This window comes from Cetorhinus maximus, chromosome 1, assembly GCF_964194155.1.
Source record: "Cetorhinus maximus chromosome 1, sCetMax3.hap1.1, whole genome shotgun sequence".
Taxonomy (NCBI): Eukaryota; Metazoa; Chordata; class Chondrichthyes; order Lamniformes; family Cetorhinidae; genus Cetorhinus; species Cetorhinus maximus.
In genome coordinates this window covers 50,861,736-50,887,177 of record NC_135879.1, presented here as the reverse complement: position 1 = coordinate 50,887,177, position 25,442 = coordinate 50,861,736, and the positions used below count along the sequence as shown (strand labels likewise).

General features: G+C 44.4%; 1 protein-coding gene across 2 annotated transcripts in view; it reads left to right on the top strand.

The window, feature by feature from the left end:
* Positions 1 to 25,442, top strand: part of fstl5 (follistatin-like 5) — a 985,045-nt gene that overhangs the window by 703,036 nt on the left and 256,567 nt on the right. For both annotated transcript variants that reach the window (XM_078540706.1, XM_078540715.1), the window contains exons 8-9: positions 20,473 to 20,593; positions 25,016 to 25,177. In XM_078540706.1, the coding sequence (XP_078396832.1) occupies positions 20,473 to 20,593; positions 25,016 to 25,177 (283 nt within the window). The remainder of the gene's footprint in view (positions 1 to 20,472; positions 20,594 to 25,015; positions 25,178 to 25,442) is intronic.

The following is a 25,442-nucleotide window of genomic DNA, read 5'->3' as shown; positions in this document are numbered from 1 at the left end:
CTCTACTAGTATAGCTATTCAAATGAAATTTATTGTACAAATTCTGAGTCAACTTGTTCTTTCACTGCTCCCCATTTTCACAGGCTTCATCCTCCACAACAGAAGCATGCACTAAAGCTAGACAACCATTATTAAAAAACCATTCACTACACCTATTGCTAAACTGTCCAGAAATAGTTTTTCAACACATATTTTTAGGTAAAGCACTTGTTACCTCAGCTAAGAATTTTGAGTTTTACATTTAGATTATTGGTCTAAATCTTCTGGTCAGTGGTGAGGAAAAGGCACTTGCTGCTGGCCATGATAAAATCTCCATCCTTCCCTTTTTTAATGCTGGAGCTAGGGACTCCCTGTCCCAGCTACAGGACTCAGACATCAGCAAAGGCAGCCATAAAGGGTGAGGATGAGATACGGAAGTGCCAAGGCCTTGCAGTCATTTAAGGTTCTCAAGCATTTTTTAAAACTATTTTTAATCTTTCAAAGCCTTTTAATTGCTTTTGCTTGAGGTTGTATAGCCTTTAATTTAGTGTAAGTAAAAATGGAAAAGTCTCAACATAAATAGGTACTAAAAATGAAATAAAGTGTAAACTTCATTGATATTTATTGAAATATAAACATAAAATGCTAGAAATACTCAGTGGGCAGAATTTTTCGCTCTTTGGGTGGGTGCGTGCCCGACCTGAATGAGCATAAAATTACGTGTGATGACGTTGGGCGTGCGTCCCGACGTCATCCCGCACTCACGCGATATTTCGGCTGGTGGATGCAGGCGGGAGTCGGTGCCATTAATTATGAGGCCAGTTAAGGCCCTTGATAACACAACTGACGATGATTTAACGTTGCCCGTGAGATTTTTCACTCGTCGCCCGGGCAGGCAGGCAGCCCACTATTCGCAAAACCTCATCCACTGGTGGGATAAGAAGGATCAGTAACATTGTCAATGTGAGTAGTGAGGAGTTTCGGAGATAACTTGCTGCTGGTGACTTATTGGTACTTGGCAGCTTCATTACTGATCGGGGCTTCATTCTTAGCATTTCCACATTTCATTTTTAGACTCATTGGTGTTTTCCAGGAACCCTGAGGATTCAGACTGTGTGGGCCCTTCCAGGTATCAGACAGCCTTCCCTTACCCTGGTAATGGAGATTGTGGTCTCCGCTGGAGGCACCTCCTCTAAGGAGGAAGAAAGGGGCAAAAGGGAGAGGAGGCCAGGTGTCCCAATGTAGCATCCAGGGTAGGGGCCTGCTGGAGGAGAGGCTCAGGTACAAGGGGTGCAGGCCAGCAGGAAGTCCAAGGTGGAAGGGGCAGCAGAAGACGCCACTATCCTGCTGTCAGGGTTTACTGGTGGTGATGCAGCTACCTCAATATGTCTGAGGTGCAGTGCCAAAAGAGGCTTAGTCTCTCCAAGGAGACTGTGACCTCCATTTGTCAGATGATCAGGCCTGAGATCAGCTCCGGCTATGTGGGTGGACACCCCATGCCAGTGGCTCTGAAGGTCACGGCTGCCCTCAACTTCTATGCTTCCGGCTCTTTCCAGGACTCAGTGGGAGATCTGTGTGGAGTCTCCCAATCAGCTGTCTATAATTGTGTCAAGCAGATGACACAAGCTCTGTTCAAGTGGGTATTGACTTTCATTCATTACCATACGGATGAGGCCAGCCAGGCTGAGCAAGCCAGCGGCTTTACCGTGATTTCTGGGTTCCCCTGCGTCCAGGGTGCCATCGACAGCACACATGTGGCCATCAAGGCGCCAGCGGGTCAGCCGGGTGCCTTCGTCAACAAGAAGGGATTCAAGTCCATGAACGTGCAGATAGTGTGTGATCACAGGATGCAGGTTCTGCAAGCCTGTGCAAGGTACCCAGGCAGCTCTCATGACGCTTAGATCCTGAGACATTCCCAGGTGCTGAGGCTCTTCAATGCTCCAGCCTAACTGGATGGATGGCTGCTGGGTGACAAGCAGGTGGCTCATGACGCCTCTCCACCATCGAAGAACAGAGGCAGAGCAGCGGTACAACAGGAGCCATGCCTCCACAAGGCCGGTGGTAGAGAGAAACTTAGATCTTCTCAAGATGCGCTTCCGATGCCTGGACTGTTCAGGGGGCACACTGCAGGTGTCACTGATAGTGGTTGTATGCTGCGCTCTCCGCAATCTGGCACTGGCAAGGGGGGACCCACTGGAGGAAGAGCATGTTGACACAGCTCCACAGGTCCCGGATGATGAGTCCAGTAATGAGTCAGAAGAGGAGCATAGTAAGGAGAACGCTGAGGGTGTGGAGCCAGACCTCTGTAACTGCCAGGGAGGAAAGGACATCAGGGATGCCTTGATCCAATGCTCCTTCAGCTAGGCTACCAAATAAGAACTACCATCTCATGCCAGGGCAGCCACCTCCATCCTGGATCGCAGAAATGACCCTTTCCTTGGCCCCCAAGATACACTCAGTGCCTGTGCAATAAAGCTTTGAGCCACCCATGCCCAGCATTACATACTGGTGTATCCTGCATCTACAAAACAAATGAAGCATACTCAGGCCAATAACACAGAAGCAAACGGAACTCACATAGTATTGAATGGCACAACATTCCGTATTGGTGGTCACACCATTACAAAATGAAAAACAAAATGAGGGAACAAAAGGTCACCCGTGACCAGTCCCTCTTGTGCTTAAGGTGCTTTAAACTTAGGTTTACGGGTGCTACGTCTTGGTGTCCCCCCCCTTCGCTGACACTGGCATTGGAGACAGCCTGCTCATTCTGCTGTCCTGTTGGCCTTGATGACCTTGGTGGTCATCCTCCGGCCAGTGGAGCCTGTGCTGGCCCCACCTGGGAGCGGCCAGTGCTACAGCTGGCATCGCCCCAGTTGCCGCAGCCTAATCAGATGCGACGGTCACTGGTGGAGGGGCGGAGGAACTGCTGCCGTCATCCAGAGCGCCATGGAGGAGCCAACAGAGACGACAAGCAGCTCGTGCATTAACGTGAGGTTGCTGTGGACCTCCCTGCGTGATGGATGGGCACCTAGCTGGGATACTGGGTGCCCTAACCATCTCACACACGGACACTGACAAGCTGAGGTCAGTGCCTGTGTGAGGGATTGCAGGTCCGAGCGCAACCCCAGGAACCCCTGATTCTGTCCCTGGTGCAGCCTTTCCACGAGAGTTGCCATTCTCTCCGTGGAGGAGGCATTGCGCTCGGCCATGAGGATCAACGCAGTACTCATGCTCCGCAGGGACTCCTCCATAATGGAGACCATGGCACGCTTTCCCTCTTGAATCTCTGCCAGATCCTTCCGCACACCCTGCTGGAGATCCAGCATCTGCTGCTTAATGGACAACTCCATAGGATCATCATCAGCCTTTGACTGAACATCGTCCTGGTCTCCAGTAGTCCTTCGATTGCCGGAGCCCTGGGCACTTTGTGCTTCCACCTGCACCTCAAGCGAGTGTGAAGTGCCCTCAACAATATGTACCAAGATACTAACCGCCTAACTAATGCCCACTGAGACGCTGGTATCTGTGCTGGTGCCTGGTTCAGAGAATGGGTGTGACGCAGGTGCCTGGGGAGCATGGTGGTCCTCCGGGGGTCAGGGGTAGCTCCTGGAGGTGCAGCGCTTCACTGCTGGGTGGCAGCTCTAAGGGAGAGGAAGGACATGTCATTAGTTTAAGTCACTGCACTGTCACTATGCATGCCAGTCACCATGGTGAGACAATGGAGATGTGCATCATGGTGCCATCGTCTTTCAATGATGAATGGGGACTCCAGTCTGGAGGCTGCCATCAGACTACACAAGAATGTTTGAACCATCCAAACCTTTCACCTCTGTGCACTGCACTCTTACTTCATCTGACACCCCAGCCTCTCCGCGGCAGGTTGACCGAGGTTCATGGCGCCTCTCGAGCTCCAAAGCCTCCTGCTCATAGTGGGAGAGGATAAGGAGGTGTTGGGGTCCTCCACTAGTCCGTGACCTCTCATTATTGTTATAGGATGTCTTCTGAAAGGGCAGAGGAGCATTGATTAGTCCACTCTCTACCTGCAGCGTCATTGCAGCTTGGCCAACCCCACCTGAGGAGCACTTGGCAGGGCACATCCGGGTCGTGGCCCTCAAGGTGCAAGGCACCCAGTCAAAGCAGCCAGGGCTCTGCCCTTGGCCAGCTCCGGCATCATTGACAGTTGATACTCAGACTCTAACACCCCTGAGCTCCACGGGGGAATGGCCAGCCCAAAACAATTCAACACACTGACTCATGCCAACATGGTACTCACCCTTCCTGAGCGCAGCAGGTCATTGAAGCGCTTCTGGCACTGCACCCAGGTGCACCACACCACGTCATGGCTGCTCACCCAGACTGCTACATCCTCCCATGCCCTCTTTGTGAGGTGCGGTGGCCTCCTCCTCCCGTCTCTAGGGACAAGAGTGTCCCTTCTGGCAGCCACCTCCTCTAGGACAACCGTGGGGCACTCGTCGGAAAATGGGGGGCCAATTGCCCAGCCGACCTCACCTCCCCCCTGGTCTCTGCATCTTCATTTGCAGCCATGGCGCTGCTGCAACTCCAACGCGGCAGCCTCCCTGGGGCTGCCTGCGCTGTTCAAACCAGCCGCCGGTTTGCCATTGGACCTGGCAGACAACAGGCCCCTGCCCCCATCCACCCCTCCTCGGAGGTTCTCCAGCTGACGTTCATGCTGGGTGGGCCTTAATTGGCCCGTCAGCGTGAAATCGTGGCCTGGCCCCATTCAGGGGCGGCTGTCAGCTTCCAAGCCACTCCCGCCTGCCCCCGTTGAGCCCTGCCCAGCAGATCGGGCAGCATCTGTGGAGAGAAACAGAATTAATGTTTTGGTCGATGATCCTTCATCAGGGGCCCTGAGCCTATAATTTCAATCCTCACCTTGCTCCCACTCTGACCTTTCTGTCCTTGGCCTGCACTCCACCCTGCCACAGAATGGGGGGCTGGGAGAGGGTGTGAGGATGGGGAGGGGTGAAATGTAAGGGTTGGTGGTGTCATGGGGGATTGTTCAGTAAGTTTACTGTTAAAAATAATTTGTACAAGAAATAGGCCTTCCCGATACAACTTCTGCTGCACAACAATCCTACGCCTGCATTTAAAAGTTCTAGCCAGAATGCTGTAAATTTCTGGGCAACGTCAAGGCATCTAGTCTGAAGTCTGAAATGACAGGGCCAGCGTCAAAGATATACAGGAGCCCGGGCAGCCTATTTCTGCGCATGTGGGCATGTCGGGACTTCCTCTGGGTGCTGTACGCAACAGCAGTGAACACCTCAAAATTCACTGCTACTTTTATCAGAAGATCCAACGCATTATATTTGTATTCTGCTTTGTTGTATTTAAGAATGTCAAATTTGTTCTTAAAGCCAGCCTTAATAACGGCAAATTATAATCATGGATATTGCAATTTTACACGCCTTCCAACATATTGTTCACATGATAAGTATTTTCAGAAACAAATATTTATTCCCAAATACATCTCAGGTTTCTGATGATTTTATTAATAGGAATAATTGCTTTAGGTCTCACAGTTCGACAATGCAAAATGTATTATGGAGGGAAAAAGAATTACTTGCACATTTAGGTTGTTAATTGTAATTTAACAATCTAAATTTGTCATAATTTTCTTGCGATTGTGATGATTCACCATGATGTTTCAATTATGTCACATGTACTTGTTCTTATTGTCATTTGAACATTGTGATCCCTGGGGGAACAATTGCTCTGTGTGACAATATTGGAAATGCATTGGTCTGAACCTCCTTCAATGCTGTGCACATTGTTGCTATCTGTGAAAATTTTCACGATCCAGCGTTACTGTGCATTTAGTCCAGTCCGGCCGGGGAATTGGGGGCATAGTCAGGAGGTTAGTGGGGAGTTTGGTGTGGCCAGGGGTGAGGGGGGCGGTGATGTGAGTTGTGGAATTAGCTAGATGTTACACAAGGTTTTAATCTGTCTAACATTTCCTAGGTAACATATCAAGGTAAGTTGTGTCCCAAGTCTCCAATTGTAGCTCAGGGTCAGAGACTTTCGTGCAGGGTCCTGGGCAGCAAGGAATTGCCCATCAAAAGTCTAAAGTTCCCTGGCAATTCCCACATGGCTCCATGCGTCAGGACTTCCGCAGTGTCCTGAGGTGCATCTTCCGTCATACATCCAGTCTTCAACAATCCAGAGACTTGAAGATTTGGGCCAATTCTAAAAGCATGTATTAGGATTTCACTACAAATGATGACTGAAGCAATTTTTCCCCTTTATTTTGTTGTTGCTGGTGAAACAGGCGTTGTTCTTCATTGGTTGTCATTTTCATTCATACAATGCAGGGTGTGTTCCAGTTTATTAAAAAAAAACAGATGAAACTGAGTAGCAATATGCTGATGTTTAGAGTAGTTTCAGTTTACACTAACTTAGTATTCAATACTATATCAAATATAGCAAATTTCAGATACAGTAGAGTATTGGAATGCTGTTGAGGTCATTGGATCAAATCACAACTGCCAATCATACAAAATGAAAGTGTTAATTGGCACATGTATATTTGTTATAATTAAACAATGAAAATGCTGCTCAATATATGGGATTTCTGATTCAAACTCATGCTGAATGTGCTCTTGCACTGAAGGAGTTTTGATCATCTTTAATAGTAATTTTATCATTTTGATGTATTTTTGAGCCAGTCCCAATTCTGAAGGAAAATAGAAACGAATGGAGGGAAATAATAGTCCAAATCTTCCACTGTCCAGCGCGGCAAAATCTAGACTTAGTCTGTGTTGCGTGTCGGAAGTCCTAGCGCAAACAAATATGCTGTAATTGTCCAGGAAGTTTAAACACCTGATGGGTTGATTACCACTGCCTGAGACACTCCACGAATGTCCACGACACTGAGCTCAGTGTCAGAAACTTGGGCTGGATATGCAGGACTTAGCTGGATAATTACCCTGTAAATGTTATGCTAGATAAACCTGGTACAGCTCTGTGATTAGCTGGCGTAACTGAACTGAGCACCACAACCGACCCCACCAATCACCACCTCTGACCCAACCTAATTCTCTCTCCCACCACCAGCCCCTGACCCAATTACCCCGCAACCTGAATGCCCCATCCCCCCCAACCTGACCTGACAACTCAGTCCCCAACACCCCCTCAGCAACCCAACTAACCTCCCTGACTCGACTACCGTCCTGAACCCAACCTGAATGTCTCCCAATCCAACCCGACTCCCTCCCAGGTGACTCACTCACTCACTCATCTACTCACTCACTCACCTATCCATCCACTCACCCACGCAATCACCAAATGAATCACCCATTTACTCACCCACCCACTCATCCACCCACTCTCCCATTCACCCACTCACACCTCACCCATTCACTACCCACCTATTCACTACCCACCTACTCACTCACCCATACACATACACATACTCAGCCACCAATCTCTTGAACTCACTCACCCATCCACCATTCACTCACCCACCCACTCACCCATCCAGTCGCCCACTCACCCTATCAGTCTCTCACCCACTCACTCAGACCCATTCACTCACTCACCCACCCACTCACCCATCCACTCACTCACCCACTCACTCATCTACAACCACCCACTCACCCACACACTCACTCACCCACTCTCTCGCCCACCCGACCACCTAGCCGCTCACTTATCCAATCACTCACTTGCTCACTCACTCTCTCACTCTCTTATTCTCACAGCCACCCACTCACTTACCCGCTTAAACACCTACTCACTCACTCACACTCTCACCCTTGCACTCGCAGACTCACTCGCCCATCCACTCATTCACACTTATTCAGTAAAATATTTGAGACCTTTAAAAAGTGCCGTAAAAAGGGGGCATGCCCTCTCCTTCCTTCGACTCTCCTGCTCTTGCTGAACTTAACCTGCGCTGTCCCATTTCTACTGCAACAGGGATCGGGAGTCCCGCTGAAAATGGGCTGTTCCATTGATGTGCCCAGCATTGTCACTGACCAGAAGACCTGAGCTATTAATTCAGATCCTATGGTATATTATGGATACATGCACATATATATTATATTCCTGTAGTGATAGTTATTGACACTGGCATTTGTGGGAAAAACCCCACAGCTAGCACCTTTCTAACCAGTTATCGAAAAACACTTCTTTCCATGCAAAAGTCACAGCCAGCACCTCTATTTACATACATACAGGCAAATTACTCTTCAGTTGTCGATAAAGGATTTGCAGATTACCACAGTGAAAATTTAGAAACATTTCTGGAGGTAATCGCTGCTTCTGAAATTAAAGAATACATTCTCCTTGGTAAGCAGTCTGCTGGTAGTTTCTATTTTCTGGTAAACGTAAGCTTTGTACAATTATCACAGGGCAGTGACATTGCACCAGGGACACATGTTACTTATCTTCAAAGACCAGTGCATCTTGTCACGTCAGTCTGTTGATTAAATCAAGGAATAATTAGCTGTGTTATAGTGAGAGAATCAAGCTTCATTATCTGAGATAATTGAATATTGATTGTGTTAATTTTAAGAACTAAACAAAGAAGTCATGAGGAGTTTCTGGAAAAGCACAGAAGGAGGTTGGTGAAACGGAAGGAAGGAAAGGGCACTTAGGAAAAATGATGGCAGAGTAGAGGGGAATGGTGCTGAGAGAATTGGTACCTGGACCCAACTGTTTGTAATTTACATTGGTGACTCAAGTTGAAAAACTCAACTCAAAATGGTCAAATTTGAAATTGAATCTATGTTGGAAGGTGCAATGAAGGTGATAGACAGCCAGGGACCAAAAACCAAAAAAAAAGCCTTGATGAATTTACTGTTAGTTGTCAAACTGTATAAATATTGTCAGAACCAGCATTTGTTTTATCATATTACTAGGAAATGGTCTGCATTTACATACAGTTACAAGAGAATGTAATTTTTGAATTCTGCAAGAAGGCTGGGTTTCTTCTTCCTCTCTCCCACATCGGATGCTAAACAAGTTCAGTGTCCAGAAGGTGCACTGCAGCTTTGAAGATCATAGGTTGTCCAAATGTCTTGTCCCTGGGCATCAGCATGGATCAGGAGCACCACAGGTGCAGCCTTGTCATCTGGTAGGGTTTTTCACCAAGATCCAAGATGAAAACAGACTCAGGACCGTCTGGCTACTGCGACACTGTTAAAAGGAAACAAATAGCATCTCTTGTGTTTTCAATTTCTTGTTCCGGTTGTCCATAGGTCCCTCTCACACAAACTCTACTGTCAGTGTTTTTAGGACACTCCTGTTTGACTGCCTCATGGACAAATCTAACAGAAAGTGAGGCAGGGGCACCCCCCCCAACCCTCCTAATCCTATCTCATTAATATTAGGGTGCTGGGCCTGCAACCTATGGCACGCACAAATCTAGTACCACTGATAGATGGAAGCCTTGGAAATGCCATAAGAGGTCTCCATCCCCTTTCACTCTTTGCAGCGCCTGTCAACTGAGAAAATGGTGCAATTTCTTCAAATGACACATTTCAGAGGAATCAGTGTCTTGTCCATTGTCGTGGAAATCTTAAGTTGAATTCTCTTATTGGGGTGGATTTTCATCCTCACTGCCTAGGTGGCAAGCATCTCCAAGGTGAAACGCAAGAAATAAGCCGTAGCAGAGAGCATTGCCAGACTCCCCATAACTAAACCCGATGGCTTTTCCTTCCTTGGAGATTCCATTTCGATCCTCCATCAGATTTTCTTTTCTGCATTTCTCCCAGGCAATAAATATGAAAGTATTGTTGCCCATGTCTGTAAAATTTTGAGTGATTTCTGTGTAGGTAAAAGATGCCTTCAGCAAACAAACATTCACTTCAGAATCACCAATGGAAGAAGAGATCAAGAACAGCCACTTATTGATATATCTATTGGTGGAAACCATTTGGCTTAATTGTTCAAGTATAGTGTTGCCATCATGAAGTGGTACAAAAATTATGAAAAAACTGCTGTAGGGAGTCAAAAGTATGACAACTAAATTGGCTCTGTCATAGTACATTGGCAGTTTCCCAGAATTCAAAGTTATAACAAGGAGATATGTGCTTGTTCCTTTTCTGTATTGCTGCACACTCAGTGGGTGATATGCAAATATAAACTAAAAGCTAATTTTCAGCTTTCCTTGCTATTCATTTATCCCTAAAATGCCTGTTAAATTTTACCAGCGTAAGCTGTGCTGGTTATGTAAATTCTGTTGAAAGCTACATCCAGAATAGCTCTTGATGCCCACTGTAGTAGCTGGCTTGACAGTAAACATTGAAAAAACAAGGCATCCCTTCAGCGTGACAGAGAATTGACAGTCTGCACTGCAGTAGTTTAAAAAGCTGACATCTCTTGCAATAGACCAGCAATCCTCTCTCTTAAAAACACAGACTGAGATGCAGGCTGCTTACTAGTGTTCCAAAACAAAACACAATCTAGAAATGAAGATCTTTCCTTCAAAAGTCATCTACAAAACCTCCTGCAATTCAGTTCGACCCTGTGACAGTCAGTTGGGTCTTCACACATGAGCTTAACTAATCAGATATGTAGCCAGGTTTTTTAGATCTTAATGGAACAAAGATTCTGATCAGATTGTTAAATAGATCATGGTCTAGGACTTCAGCCCTGAAGTACGTTGTATGTTCAGTAGGCCTCACAAAGAGGTTCTGAGTCTTGTATGGTTGAACATTAAGGGTGGAATCGTCCCAGATTTGCACTAAGGGTGGTAGCGGGCAGGTAGAATGACGTTTTACCTACCAGCCGCATTGGCGAATTTTCACGCTGTATCGTCCCAAACTCGCCACATTGGTTATGCATTCCTGGGAAATACACCATTTCGATAGTAGGTGGGCTCTCATTCGCCCACCACAACATCACCTCACCGTTTTATCAAGCCAGGTGCCATATTTAAAGTCTAGCCATGTGCACACATCTCAGTGCTTCCAGCCCACAATTACTGCAAAGAAGATGTCCACGAAAGGCAAAAAGGCTGCAGCCCCCAGGTTCAGTGACACGTCACGGGAATGCCTTTCGGCTGCCATGGAGGCCTGCCACAAAGTCCTCTCCCCCACCACCCCCCCCTCCCCCGGTCACAGGATGGGCAGAGGTGTGACCAACCAGGCTTGGTAGGTGGTGGCAGTGGTGATCAGTGCCAATGCTGCACAGAAGAGGTTGGCCATCCAATGCAAATGGAGGATGAATAATCTTATCCGTGCAGCCAGGGTATGGCAACCATCTCATCACTCTAAATTCATACACTCAAGCCCATCACTGGCATCTTACTCACTGCCACCTCAAGGGACATCACCACCCATTCTCGCACGCATACCCTCACAAGTCCATCTGGCCTCTTCTCCTCTGGAGACTGCCTCCTCAGCCCTCACCATCTTGAGGCCACTTGCACAGTTCAACATGTGCCCCCACACACACCCTGGATTACCTTCCTTCCCCAGTACAGCCTTCGTCCTGCAGCTTCTTCCCTTGCCTGAGGCCACTTCTCCCATTTTGCCAAGCAAGACCTAGCACTGCAGCCATTAAAAAGCCACCCACACAGGCTGATCTGGTAGGTAGAGACGGGCCATGAGCCCCCTAACAGTGATGTGGTGCTGTCTGTGAAGTCTGCTGCTGATGACTGCGAGTGCTGACCGAAGCAATGAAGGCAAACAAACCTTGAAGTCCGGAGCAAAGTGCAGCCTGCCAGGTGCACATCGCTTATGTGCTGTTGTGAAACACGTTGGCGTGTTTTCCCATTGACGCGGGTGGACAATCCAGTGGGGATGGGGGAAACAATTCCAGCAGGCAGACCTAATAATGATAGGCTAATGTATTACAGTGAGGTTCCCGATGTCCAATGGCAGAGAACACAGCCTGCCATTGGTGGGCTGAGCGGACGATCGCAAACTGGTTTCATTCCGATCATGGCATATTGTCGGCTCACGCCACTGAACAAGCCCAATGCCAGTGGGCACGGAAATTCCTGGCCTAAGTGTTTATTGACAACACATAACTGTGTATACCCCAAGCTATGAGCTAACTCCATTCTTGCTTCCACACAGGTCTGTGACCAGTCCACAACTCTCTCAAGTCATATGTCTCTTTACATCACATTGTGAGTAGTACTGTTTCCCAGTCCAACATTAATCCTTGCTATACCAGATACCTTTATACAACACCTCCCCCCAAATCTTTACCCAACGTATTTACATTACAATCATGCTACCTCTTTCTCCCCACCACCACCACCCATCTGCACCCCACACCCCACCCTCCACACTTCAAGTCTCTGACTTTATAAAATCAGACAGCCGGAGGCTTAACAATTCTTCCAGATCTTGTGACCAGATCAGAGTTTGAGTTGTAGCTTGTGTTTCTGGCATTTGGTTGTCTTCTGTAGGAGGTTCATCTTGAGGGATGAGGAGGAGGCTCCTCTTGTTTCTCCTTATCATACCTGCCAGTGTATGGAAAAGATATAACCTTGACTGGTCATCGTCTCTCCAAACAATGATGGCCTCTCTTTCGAGGTCCCTGATCCACAGCCTTTCCCCTTTGTGTACTGTGGCAGGTTTCTAGTGTGGGCGGAAGCTGGCCACTGTCTGTAGGACTGTATATTTCGGTAGTCCTTGGCTGAAAACCCTGGGATCAGTTTCTTTGGCAGCACTGGGAGTTGGGTATGGAGTTTTCTGCCCATCAGAAGCTCTGACTGGGCTAAACCCTATTGCAGTGGGGTGGATCTATAAGTTAAAAGCACCATAGGGAAGTTGTCATTCTTTCTCAGAAGAGCTTTAAAGATGCAGATGCCCCTCTCTGCCTCACCGTTTGATTGTGGATACCTTTTTTGGGAGAATCACTAGCCGAAAGGAAACTGGAACGATCAACTACTCATTGTATACTAACAGATCATCTATCACAGTGAAGTGTTTCTGCTGTTCAAACCAGATTTCCATGACCCTGCCACTTGGCCGCTGCTGTGGCCACCCTTGTTGACAGTAATGGTGGATCCTCATTTTGCATCTGCTCCGGTGGATTTGCTAAAATTTCCCTGAGGTAGACGGCCGTTGATTCCTCACCAATTGGGAGTATGACTCGAGTTCCTCAACCAGGTTGATATCATGTGTTGCAGGAAGGTTGAACATGGTCCTGGATGGTGTGTCTGCAGTCGTTTGTTGTTTTCCTTGAACATACGCCATCTCATATGTGAATTTCATGAGACTCAAATGTAATCTCTGAATACTGGGGGCACCTTTGCAAGTTCCTTCTCGTTTAACAGTGACACCAGTGGTTTGTGTCCATTTCAATGGTGACTTTAAGGCCAATAATGTAGTCAAAGAACTTCTCGCAATCCCACATGACTGTGAGAGCTTCTTTTTTTGATAACGCATACTGTATCTCTGTGTCTGACAGTCTTTTAGATGCATAATATACTGGCTGGCAACATCCACCCATTTGTTCCTGAAATAAAACTACCTCTAGGCCTGTGGATGAGGCATCCGCTGTGATAGTATTGGGCAGGATATCACATGTCCCAATGCTTGTCCCTGATGCGCATCCCAGCACCGTGCTATCCTTTTTTGAGAAGGTGTCACCAGTATTCTGTGACCTGTGCCAGATTGGGTAGAAATTTTGCCAACTGGTCATAATGCCTGGGAATCTCTGGAGGTCTAGAATAGATGACGGGGTTGGTATCTTTCATTTTTTGTGAGTTTGCCGTGATGCCTTTGCTGCTGACAATGTGTCTTAAGGACTGAATAGAGGTCTTGGAAAACTCGCATTTCTCATTTAGTGTCAGCCCTGCTTCCTGCAAGCATTCTAGGACTGGGCCTGGAGTCTTTGTTGCTTTACGAACTGGACAGTTGGGATTGCAGTGTACTATAGCTTGCTTTCACCATGTAAAATAAATGGTTGCTGTTGGCAGATTTCAGACTGTCTGACTATTTGGATGGCCTTTTCTAGAGTCAGATCTTCATTGGCCTGTAGCATACCTGAAAGGGCATCATCCGCCACTCCAACAACAATTTTGGCCCTTTTGAATTCTGACTTAAATCACCATGGTCACAACCTTCAGTCAATCTGTGTGATTCCTTTATAAAAGAGTCAACTGGTTCTCTAAGCTGTTGGACATATTTGTTGAATTTCGATCTCTCTAAAATTTTGTTGCTTCTTAGATTAAAATATACAAATGATTTTAGAATTTTATGCAATTTATCTGAGGATTCATTTATTCCTTGCCTCACAATAATACCATCAGCTATCACACCTACTGGATAAAGTAGCATATTCATTTGTTCAAATTCTGTCTTTTTTTCTAATCCTGAAGCTATCATGTATAGTAAGAATCTTTTCTGCCAAAGTCCTTAATTGTGAGTTTGGTCTTGGCCCTTGGATCAGTCCAAATTGGTCTGAATAATGTTAGTTTGTTGTCCATGGTTGCTTCAAAGTTCGGGTGAGTACAGCTTTAAATGCGGTGCAGGTTTTAAAGATGGCGCTGCAGTAACCATTCTTTTTAAGGAGTCTTCCCGCACTTGTCGCATTCTGTGGGTTCCCGCACTGATGGCTGTTTCAACCTCTTTGAGGTTTAGTTTCTTGCAGCGATTTGTTAAGATTTGGGACATTCCCTGTGATATTGGAGGATTTTCGGGAATTTTACAATCGATTCCAGGCTTTGGCTGCGGTTTTTAAACCTTCGGCTTTTTTTTTTGCTACCTTTGTCTTTTCTTTCTTGTGGTGCCGTTCCTGAACCCAGCCTGCTGCACTGATTTTGGAAATGGGCTGCTCTGACTTTTTTTTTACAGCACCGAAGCTTTTTAAGCTAGCCCTGGTTTAGAACTGAATTTTTTGCTCACCTCTGCTGGGTACTTTGACTCTGCACTCTGTGGGCATTCACAGTGGACTTCCACAAGATCCTGTGAAGTCCTCAGCTGCTCAGTGGAGTTATCCCTCTGCCTTTCTGCATCCAATTTTGAAAAGGAGCTTTTTATCGTGCAATCTCCCTTTGTGTCTTCACTTCAGATGATTTTAATCAGGTTAGAATGCTGTTCCTTTTCCAGCGTTTGAATTTCTGCTCCAGCTTCTCTGAGATTCTTGATTTTTCCATTAGCTGTCACCATGTTGTATGTTCAGTAGGAGTCTTCTATGGTTAAACATTAAGTGTTTATTGATAACACATAACTATGCACATAAATACAGGGTGTAGCCCATCCATGAGCTAACACCATGCTTGATTCTACTCAGGCCTCTGTCCAGGTCACAACTCTCTGGAGTCTCACTCAGATCATGTGTCTCCTTACATCACACTGTGGGTGGTACTGTTTCCCAGTCCCACATTAACCCTTGCCATGCCAGATACCCTTATTCTACAAACTACACACTTTTAAGGGGTTAACCAGTTTACTAAGCTGCCAATATGGCAAGCGAACAGGAAGCAAGCCCATATTTCTAACTGGAAGTTTGCCTCCATATTGGATAAGCACTGGCCACATACAGAGTAGAAGATTGTTGGATTCCCTCTTATGTTAATTACCATTCTATTTTCATATTCTATCTTTGTCATTCTTATTATCCTCTTCACTTCCCCTCTCAACTTATGGTATTTGGCCTGATTCCCACTTGATGTTTGCATCATAAATGCATCATATGCCCTCTTTTTATTTCATTATATCTTCTATCTCTGTTCCATCACCCCAGGAGCCCTGGTTTTGGCCCACTTACCTTTTACCTTCCAGATTTATAAATTGAATTAAATTCCACCAGCTGCTGCAGTGGGATTTGAACCCATTAGCCTGGGCTGCTGGATTATTTGTTCTGTGACATTACTACTATGCCACTGTCTCCCCATATATCACCATTCTTTTATCGTTGCTGGGTCCAATTCCTCAGAGTCCCTGCCAAATAGATCTGTGGGAATACGTTCACTGCACAGTCTGAAGTAGTTCAAGAAAGCGACTCACCACAACCTTTTCAAGGGCAATTAGAAATGGGCAATGCCCATGAAAAAGTTTTAAAAATTGAAGCTCAAGAGCGATGCAGTGACACCCATAGGAGAGCCAGATGTGTCATGAATAAACAATTGTCATGCTCAAGGTGCACTTTCGGTGCCAAAATGTGAATATCTGTGCTGGTGCAGGGTAAATGTGAATCCCTCAATTCCTCTGGGGATTTGTTGCCCTGAATTCCTTGGGGTCCTGCTACACAAATGAAGCCCCTGTCAGAGCGTAAAGATATAAATTAGTACTGGTAAGTTAAATATGTTGCAACTTACCATTATGGAGATGGTTAAATTTCACTTACAGCTGAAATCATGTCAACTTGAGCTGAGTATTATTTGACATGGTTTTCTGGAATTTACTTGCAGCACCAGGTTGCTGTGCAATCCCCGTCTCTCCATCCCTTTGGTCAGAAACATTGAAATGGCACTGATTTCCAGTACTTCTTCCTCTGCAGCTGTGATTTGAGGAATTTTTGGAGGCTCATCTCCAGATCTACTCTGTGCTCTCGTGTACAATGGGGAAAAGAACAGACTTATAAGTGACTGGAATGGTATGTGTTAGGGTGTGTAGTTGTGATGTTGCAGATTCTGTAAAAAAAATTATTCTTTTTTGAAAATGGACACAGTAGCCTTGAAATGGCTGCCAAGAGTAAACTGACTTTACAACTGCAATGTTAAGCTTCCAGAAGGCTCTGAGTGGATTACAAGCAGATGTATACAGACAGAAGAAAGCTTATGAAATACAATGAGTGTTCCACAAGTGTAAATAATATCCAAAGACTTGGTGGTTTTCCTTCAAGCACAAAGGTGTTAACTGATAAGGGCTTTAAAAGCCTTGGGCCTTTTGAACACAACAGGTGGTAAGGAGACTTTGGATTACTCAATGGGATTACATTATTTGAAACCCGATTTGTCATTTTGATACAGTGGCAATCTTGACTTGCCTGTCAAAGGTACAGAAAAGGCAGTGCAAGCTGCTTAGAAGACAGATCCATCTCAAAACATCTTCAGAGAAACAGACAGGAGCCTCAACCCTGCGAGAGAGGGAGAGACATCCAGGAGCAATCTGCTATAAGCAACTGAGCAGCTGAAAGGGCTGTATTTTATGTCCAGTGGGCGGATGTGCGCCTGACCTGATCGGGCGTAAAATCGCATGAGAAGATGTCAGGCGAGCATCCTAACATCATCGTGCGCGCACACAATATTTCACTTGGCGGGCACACGCATAAGTCGGAAGCGCGCCCACTGTGAGGGCAATTAAGCCCATTAACAGTGCAATTGTCTCCGATTTTTTGTGGCTTGTCCAATCTTACGGTTGGAGGACAGGTGAATTGGCCAGGTAGCCTTTGCATTTTTCATCAAACCTCATCCAAGGGTTCTGTTATGAAATAAAATAAAAATAAATATCAGTGGACAGCATTTCTATCAGCTATATTTTCAGGTGATTGATTGTAATGCATTGGCAGTTTTTTGCAGCTTTAAAAACCTTTATTTTAGCCTTTTTCAGGTCTGCGGCTCCCTGAGGCAGCGGTCTGCCTTCAGAGAGCTTTCTTGCAGTGCTCACCCGCACCTGCAGAAACATATTGCCCGTCCTCTTCCTGCCCCTACCCTGGCAACACTGAACTTTTCAGCACGCATTTCACACTGGCTGGCCGTTAATTAGCCAGCCAGCGTGAAGTCACGGTCAGGTGCTGATCGCGCCCGGTGTCCCATTTCCCAACCGCTCCCAGGCCCTCCGATCTCATAGGTAAAATTCAGGCCAAAGTGCTGCACCTGCAGTACTGAGAAAGCTAGGAACCTCTTTTTCTTTCCTATACCCTGTTCCATTTACAAAGCTCACCTGTGCTCACCTGTTAAAGCAACCTCTGGCAATTCGACCGTAGAAGACAGCTGCAGAGATAATTCTACAACCTCAAAACCTTCACTTCAGACAATGCAACATCTCGACATCAAAACCTATCAATACAGACTGAACTTGATTCAGTTTGTAAGTATCGTTTTATCTTCATCTGTAACTAATCTTTGTGTGTGTATGTGTCAGTAACTTTATCTTTTTTTTAAGTAACTTCCAGAAAAATAGTGTGAAATAAACTAATCTTTTCCTTTCAAGTAAAAAGGCTTTGCTGCTGGGTTATTTTAAACTGAGTTTCTTGCTCCAACGGTAAGAAATATACACACTCAGAAACAAATACATTGTTCATGGGCAACTTTGGCGAAACACCTTTTAAAATATCCGTGACAGTATGTGTTCACTAGATGGAAGCAGTCAGGTTGATTTGGACAATGAATGGGTGGAAAATAAGGTTGCTTAAGGATCAGGGTGAATGGCAATGGTGGGTGGATAGATGAAGAAATGGGAAAGTGCATAGAAAGAGAATGATAGGTGCGCTTGCAGTGTAAGTGAGTGCTAGGAGTAACATGATAGAATATGCTTGACAAGGCCTTGGAAGGTATACAATGCAGAATCACAATAATTGTACCAGAACTTGAAGGGTTAAATGATGAGACCAGTTCAATAAACTTGGCTTGAATTAAAACTCTCTTGAATTAAGAAGATTGAGAGGTGATGTAATAGTTTAATATGTTTAAGAAATTTGATAGGATATATGCAGTACAACTTATTCCCTGAACAAAAGGACAAATGCTGGGATTTTAAGGGTCCAGTCTACTGTCCGGAAAGCTGGGGGCAACCCAACTGAATTTTACAATCCTCAGACAATCCTTAATTGCCTGCAGTCAGGGCTGCTTGTTCTTCTTCTCCTCCTTAGGCAGTACCTCAGGATTTAGGGTAACTTGCATCCCCTCCAGTTTGATGGATTCTTAGATGGCTGATAAGTACAATGCGCAAATGAACAGGTAGATGAGTTGTTGAGAAGTTTGTACGTTCTATCCAATGCTTCAATTTCACCTCTTCATGATCCTGACGAAGTCTCCTTCCCAAATAAATCTCCATATTTGTTGATCACAAGCCAGGGACTCCCATGAGTTGGTGGGGAGGTCTTACCTCTTAAGTGCTTCCATCCCTTTAAGGAATGAGGTCCTGCCTCCACCATTAACTGCTGGCCAGTTTGAAGGCCCGCAGCTCTTCTGTTCCAGCAGCGGCACCAGGAGTGCTGGGACTGCATCAGGCCTGGACCAGCCACAAGAAGTGAGTTTGTGGGGATCACTGAGGCTAGTCAGTTAGGAGGAGGCAGAGTTGGTCATGAGGGCAGGTGGGGCAGGGTGGGAGGAGTTCTTCCAGCAGGGGCTGCCATGGGGAACCTTCATGGGCCACAGAGTGTCCGATCAGGAGGGCCCTAACCCACAAGGAGGCAACCTGCTGGTGTCCTCACATGGCAAAGGACCTGCCCACCACTGGTAAAATACTAACATTGTGGGAAGAGGGCCTTAAGAGGGTAATTTGTAACCTTCCCCATCTTTGGTAAAATGCCAGCAGAGTGGGAAGATAATGTGCACACCACAACCAACCCCCACCACCCCCCTCACTTTACCACCAAATTTTATACCTCCCAGCACGCTCCTTGGAGCACCATAAAATCCTGCCATAATCATAGGATTAGAGCAAGACAATCACAAAGCATTTTCTCACACAGTGGGAAGCGGAAATGTTGCATTCTCTCCCCAATAAGGTTGTGGATGCTAAGTCAGTCGAAATTTTTAAGACAGAGGTCATTAGATTTTCATTAGTTAAGGTTTTCAAGGGATATGGAGCAAAGGTGGATAAATAAAGTTGTGGTACAGTTCGGTTGTGGTCTAATAGAATGGCTCATGAGCTGAATGGCCAGCTCCTGTTCCTACATTTCTATATTCCAAATATTGCATAATTGACAATCAGTTACCTTATTTATATATCTCAAGAATGTACTGAAAAGAAAAAAAATGGAGAGAAAAAGATTTTCTTTGAAAGGTTTTATTATGTTATTCCTTATCAATGAAAACCAAGGTGGTTACTATTTTCTTCATTCTTTTTCTGGATCTGTACATTGGAATTATATATATTTCTCTGACAACCTCCGATCTAGAAATAGTTTTGATGAAAATATAAAATAAAAGTAAAACAAAATGTTTTCCATGTTTGTGAAAGATTTGTTATCAGCTTTACAGCAGTTTTTCCTCTACTTGTCTCTTCCAGTGATGTATATTCACCATATTGACCATTAAAAATTTGCTGCGCCTACTTGATTATTAAAGTTGAAATGAAAATTATCACTGATTTCATAGCCGCCAGCATTTATGACAGCTATAAATATACGGCATTGTTGGAGCCTTTTTCAAAACTTTAACTTGTGCCTTTATCTTTTTTATTAGTTGAAAATAATTGCCTATAATAAATTGCTTCTCTGTGATTTGCATGCTTAATAAAATCTCGTATTTTTCAAGTAACATCATGTCAATTTATATCAGAAATTTTTACAGCCTTTTATTTGGTTCTACAACTATGTGGACTGTGGTAAAGTATAAAAATGTGATGTTCATTTTAATTAAACAATTATCACCAAAATGCTGATTTTACTCAACAGGATTTTGGAGATGATGGTTCACTGTATATAACCAAGGTTACGACAACTCACATGGGAAACTATAGTTGTCATGCAGATGGCTATGAAAAGCTCTACCAGACTCATATCCTGCAAGTGAATGGTAAATATAGCCTATCACTATAATTACTAACAATTATTTCATATTGCATGGTATTGCTCATAATTTTATTTTTAATATGCTTCTTCCTTCCCAACTCTGTTTTTGTTTGCACTTTTTATCTTGCTCCATGCAGTAGTTTAATCAAGAGTTAGTGAGGCCTGAAGACGCAGCTGGCAATCAGGAGCTGAGGAGCAAGGCTGAGGACATCTTTAACTGTAGGGTATTAAAAATATCATCATTGCTATATGTCACACAATTGTTTTTTAGTAGAATGTGATTGGTCAGAAATGGTGTGCAATTTTCAACTGCTGAACACCCAATTCTCATCAGAGAAACAGGTTTAAAATCGCCAAGCGCTCCTCAGCATCCTCTTAGTGCCAAAGGCCTACCTGATGGAACTTTTGGGTGGATTTGGAAATGAGCGAACACTTTCGGCTGCTTTTTTGTGGTAGAAGGCTGCTTAAATATACAAACTTACACTGGTTGTTGGACCCCTATTACAATTTTCAGTCCCACGCTTTGTCCATTTCTACCAGGCATTGAGCAGAGTAAGTAGTGGTCTTGGTTTGTAGAAGCCATACAAACATTTGTTAGTTATGATATCTGTGGAGTCCACAAAAGGTTTCTGACCCAAATGAGGCCCCACCCAGGATCACCCACAGAACTGAGACAGGTGCCAGCCAGCTCAGTATGGAATCTGACCAATTTCCTCTCTCCCACAACTGGCAAGCGGGTCACTTGCTTGGCACCACAGCTGACTGGTTCAGACAAGCGGAGACTTCAGGGGTATTGCACAGCCACTCCACTGAATTCATGTCCATCAAGGCTGGAAGCCGAAGATCACCTCTGTAGTGTAGGATCTGAATCATTGAAGCCATGGTGCTCTGTTGAATATGACTGGCTGAAGCTCTGAGATGTAACTGGTTTCGAATCACATATTTCTACATTCTTGGATACAAGAAGAATCTTTTCAATGAAATAGATAATTCTCAGTTTACTGAATTAAAAATCTACTGTCAAGTATTGATGATTGCCTTTTTTGTTGCTGTATATAACACATTGAATATGGCCTGATGTAGTGCTTTGTTAACATCTCTGAAATTATGGAGATACCATCTATAAAATCCTTCCACTAACATAGAATGTGAATAATTTAGTGAATGGAATCTTAAGCAAAAACTTTTGCTTGAAGACTGCATTGACATTGAATTTTAGTTATATTAAAAATAATATGTAAGTTCCAATTTTTCAGACAATTCTGATTCCTGTTCTCTTCAGAGAAACCTCCAAAATTCTTTGAATTGAAATGTAATTTTTATTTTTGCAACATATGCATTTGGCTTTTTTCTACATTTTCCTTTTGTAAAATCGCTAAACCATGGCAGTTTTTATTATTTGTCTCATTTAGTCACAGCACCCGTTGCTTGTTATTCCAAGGGTTCAGTTGTATTTCATTTTTCCATCAAAATTGTGTATTTTTTATTCTTTCATGGGTTGTGAGCATTGCTGGCAATGCCAAGTATTTGTTGTCCATCACTAATTGCCCTTGAGAAGGTGGTGGTGAGCTACCTCCTTGAATTGCTGCAGCCCATATGGTGTAGGTATGCTCACAGTGCTGTTCCAGAATTTTGACTCAACGATAGTGAAGGAACAGCGACATAGTTTCACATCAGGATGGTGTGTTGCTTAGAGGGGAACTTGCAGGTGGTGGTGTACCCATGTGTTGGCTGCCCTTGTCATTCTAGGTGGTAGAGGCCGCAAGTTTGGAAGGTACTGTTGAAGGAAGCTTGGCAAGTTTATGCAATGCATCTTGTATACAGTACACATTACTGCATGGTGGTGGAAGGAGTGAACGTTTAAGGTGGTGGATTGTGTGCCAATCAAGTGGGCTACTTTGTCCTACATGTATTAAGCTTCTTGTGTGTTGTTGGAGCTGCACTTGCCCAAACAAGCAGAGTATTCTAACACATTCCTGACTTGTCTTGTAGATGGTGGACAGTCTTTCAGGAGTCAGGAGATAAATTAGTTGTCACAGAATTCCCAGCCCTTGACCTGCTCTTATAGCCTCAGTATTTATATGGCTGGTGCATTTAAGTTTCTGGTCAATGATAACCCACAGGGTGTTATTGGAATATCAATATTGCATCATTGAACCTTTTTTTGCACAATCATAAAATTCTAAATACCTTTGGCAAAATAATTAGCACAAGTTCCGAGCTACAAATGAACCTTTCAAAGCCACAGAATGTGGCCATAAACCAGAAGTCAATGTAAATTCTTTTTGGCGTAGCTTGGCATAGCCAACAGACAAGAGGGATGTATGTTAATGTGATTAATGAGGAGAGTACAATCATCATTAAAATGAAAGGCAGTTGTATTACAAATTATATCAGTGGAAACTCATTATAAACACCAAGCTAAATTGAAGCTTGAATTATGGCTAAACTTCCACTATTTGGGTCTATTAGTACACTGGATCTCTGGCACAACCAATTAATTTAAGTAATGATCTCCAGCAATATGTCATCAAAATGATTGCATCCCATAAACTAAACATCAGGACTGAGAGGTCCTTAAATACACTTGAATATCATAGAACCATTTACAGCACAGAAGGAGGCCATTTGGCCCATCTTGTCCATGCCAGCCTGAGGACACCCGGGTGCCCTTTCTAATCCCACCTTCCTGCACCTGGCCCATAGCCCTGCAGCTTACAGCACTTTAGGTGCACATCCAGGTACTTTTTAAAAGAGTTTAAAGTTTCTGCCTCTACCACCAACTTGGGCAGCTAATTCCAGACACCCACTACCCTCTGCGTAAAAAGTTCTTCCTCATGTCCCCCCTGCACCTTCTGCCACTTATCTTGAATCTATGACCCCTGGTTCTAGAATCCTCCACCAAGGGAAACAATTTTATCCTGTCCAGTATTCCCCTCATAATTTTGTGCACCTCAATCAAGTCACCTCTCAGCCTTCTCTGTTCTAAGGAAAATAACCCCAACCTATCCAATCTCTCCTCGTACCTACACTTTTGTAACCCTGGCAACATTCCTGTAAACCTCCTCTACACTCTCTCCAGAGCTATTACATCCTTCCTGTAATCAATTTTAAGAATTGCATTTCTTGAGTATTACTGAGACATGCTGTCAAAGCTTTTCATCTTGTACTCATCAGGACAGATGCAATATTGTTTTGATGGTTGTGGTCATTATGATTGCCTGGCTGAGTTCCAAAAGCTTTTGATAAGCTTGAATATTTCCTCTTGTAGGTGAGTCCAGAACTAGGGGGCATTATTTTAAAATTAGGGGACACCCTTTTAGGACAGAGATGAGGAGAATTTTTTCCCTCAGCGGGTTGTGCGACTTTGGAATTCTCTGCCTCAGAAGGTGGTGGAGATGGGGTCATTGAATATTTTTAAGGCAGAGGTCGATAGATCCTTGTTAGGCAAGGGAATCAAAGGTTATCAGGGTTAGGTGGGAACATGGAAATCGAAACACAAGAAGACCAGCCATGATCTTATTGAATGGTGGAGCAGGCTCGAGGGGCCAAATGGTTTACTCCTGTTCCTATTCTTTATGTTCTTATGTCTCAGGTTACAGGGTAGGCCATTTAGGTCTGAGATGAGGAGAAACTTCTTCACTCAGAGGGTAGTGAACCTGTGGAATTCTCTACCACAGAGGGCTGTGGAGGCCAAGTCACTGAATATATTAAAGAAGGAAATAGATTTCTAGACTCCTAAGGCATCAAGGGATACGGGGAGAGATCGAGAGTATGGAGTTGAGATAGAGGATTGCCCATGATCATATTGAATGGCGGAGCAGGCTCGAGGGACTGAATGACCAACACATGCTCCTATTTTCTATGTTTCTATGCAGCACATTTTCTGCTAGCATATTCCACTACATAGCAGGAACATGTGGTTTTGCAATATGGGCTTCCTGCAACAAACATAAAGCAGAACATTCAATCTCTTTAGTTGTCCAAACCCATATCTGCAATTTATATGGTGATTCTCTACCCAAATTCCTGAAAAATGATATAAATGGCTAAAAATAGATTAATGGCCATTTATGAAATTTCTCTAGGGGTTCTACTGAACTACCGTCCGATTTTCAGCTGGAGGCTTATAGCTCCCCATGTCAATTCAAGAACATGTTTCCTCACTGCGTAAAGAATGAGTAAATCTAAATGAATCACTGATAGCAATTGTCCATCTTCTAACTAGTTTAATTTCACAAAACATTTCAAAAATATAAACATAACAAAACCTAGATCTGAACCCAGAACGGAACTTCTCTAAGATTTACTTATGGCATTTTAACTGGAATACCCCCATCCTCGAGGAAGGTTGAAATAATTATCTTAATGTTGCCATTGAATCTCAGCCATGCATTAACATGTTATTTTTCTACTTCACATGCAGTTCCTCCAGTTATTAGGGTGTATCCAGAGAGTCAGGCTCGTGAGCCAGGGGTGACTGCCAGTCTCCGGTGTCATGCTGAAGGCATTCCGAATCCTTTGATTAACTGGTTGAAAAATGGCATTGACATTATGCCCAAGCTATCAAAACAGCTGACTCTACAAGGTAATATGTTACTTGTACCTATAACCAGACAACAGAGACGCTTTTGTAAGAACCAATATACAAAATATTTTGTTGTTGGAGTTGCTGAAGAAATCGCTTTGTCTCGTACAACTGACTGGAATTCTAAAAAACTCAATGTAATGTTCATTTAGAAAATGTAAAATATTGTGTTTTGTATATTGACCCAACAGAGAACTCAGATGCAGTTTCATGTGCATCCTTCTGTTGTTTGTTTAAAATTGTTGGACAAGCCCTTATGTTGATG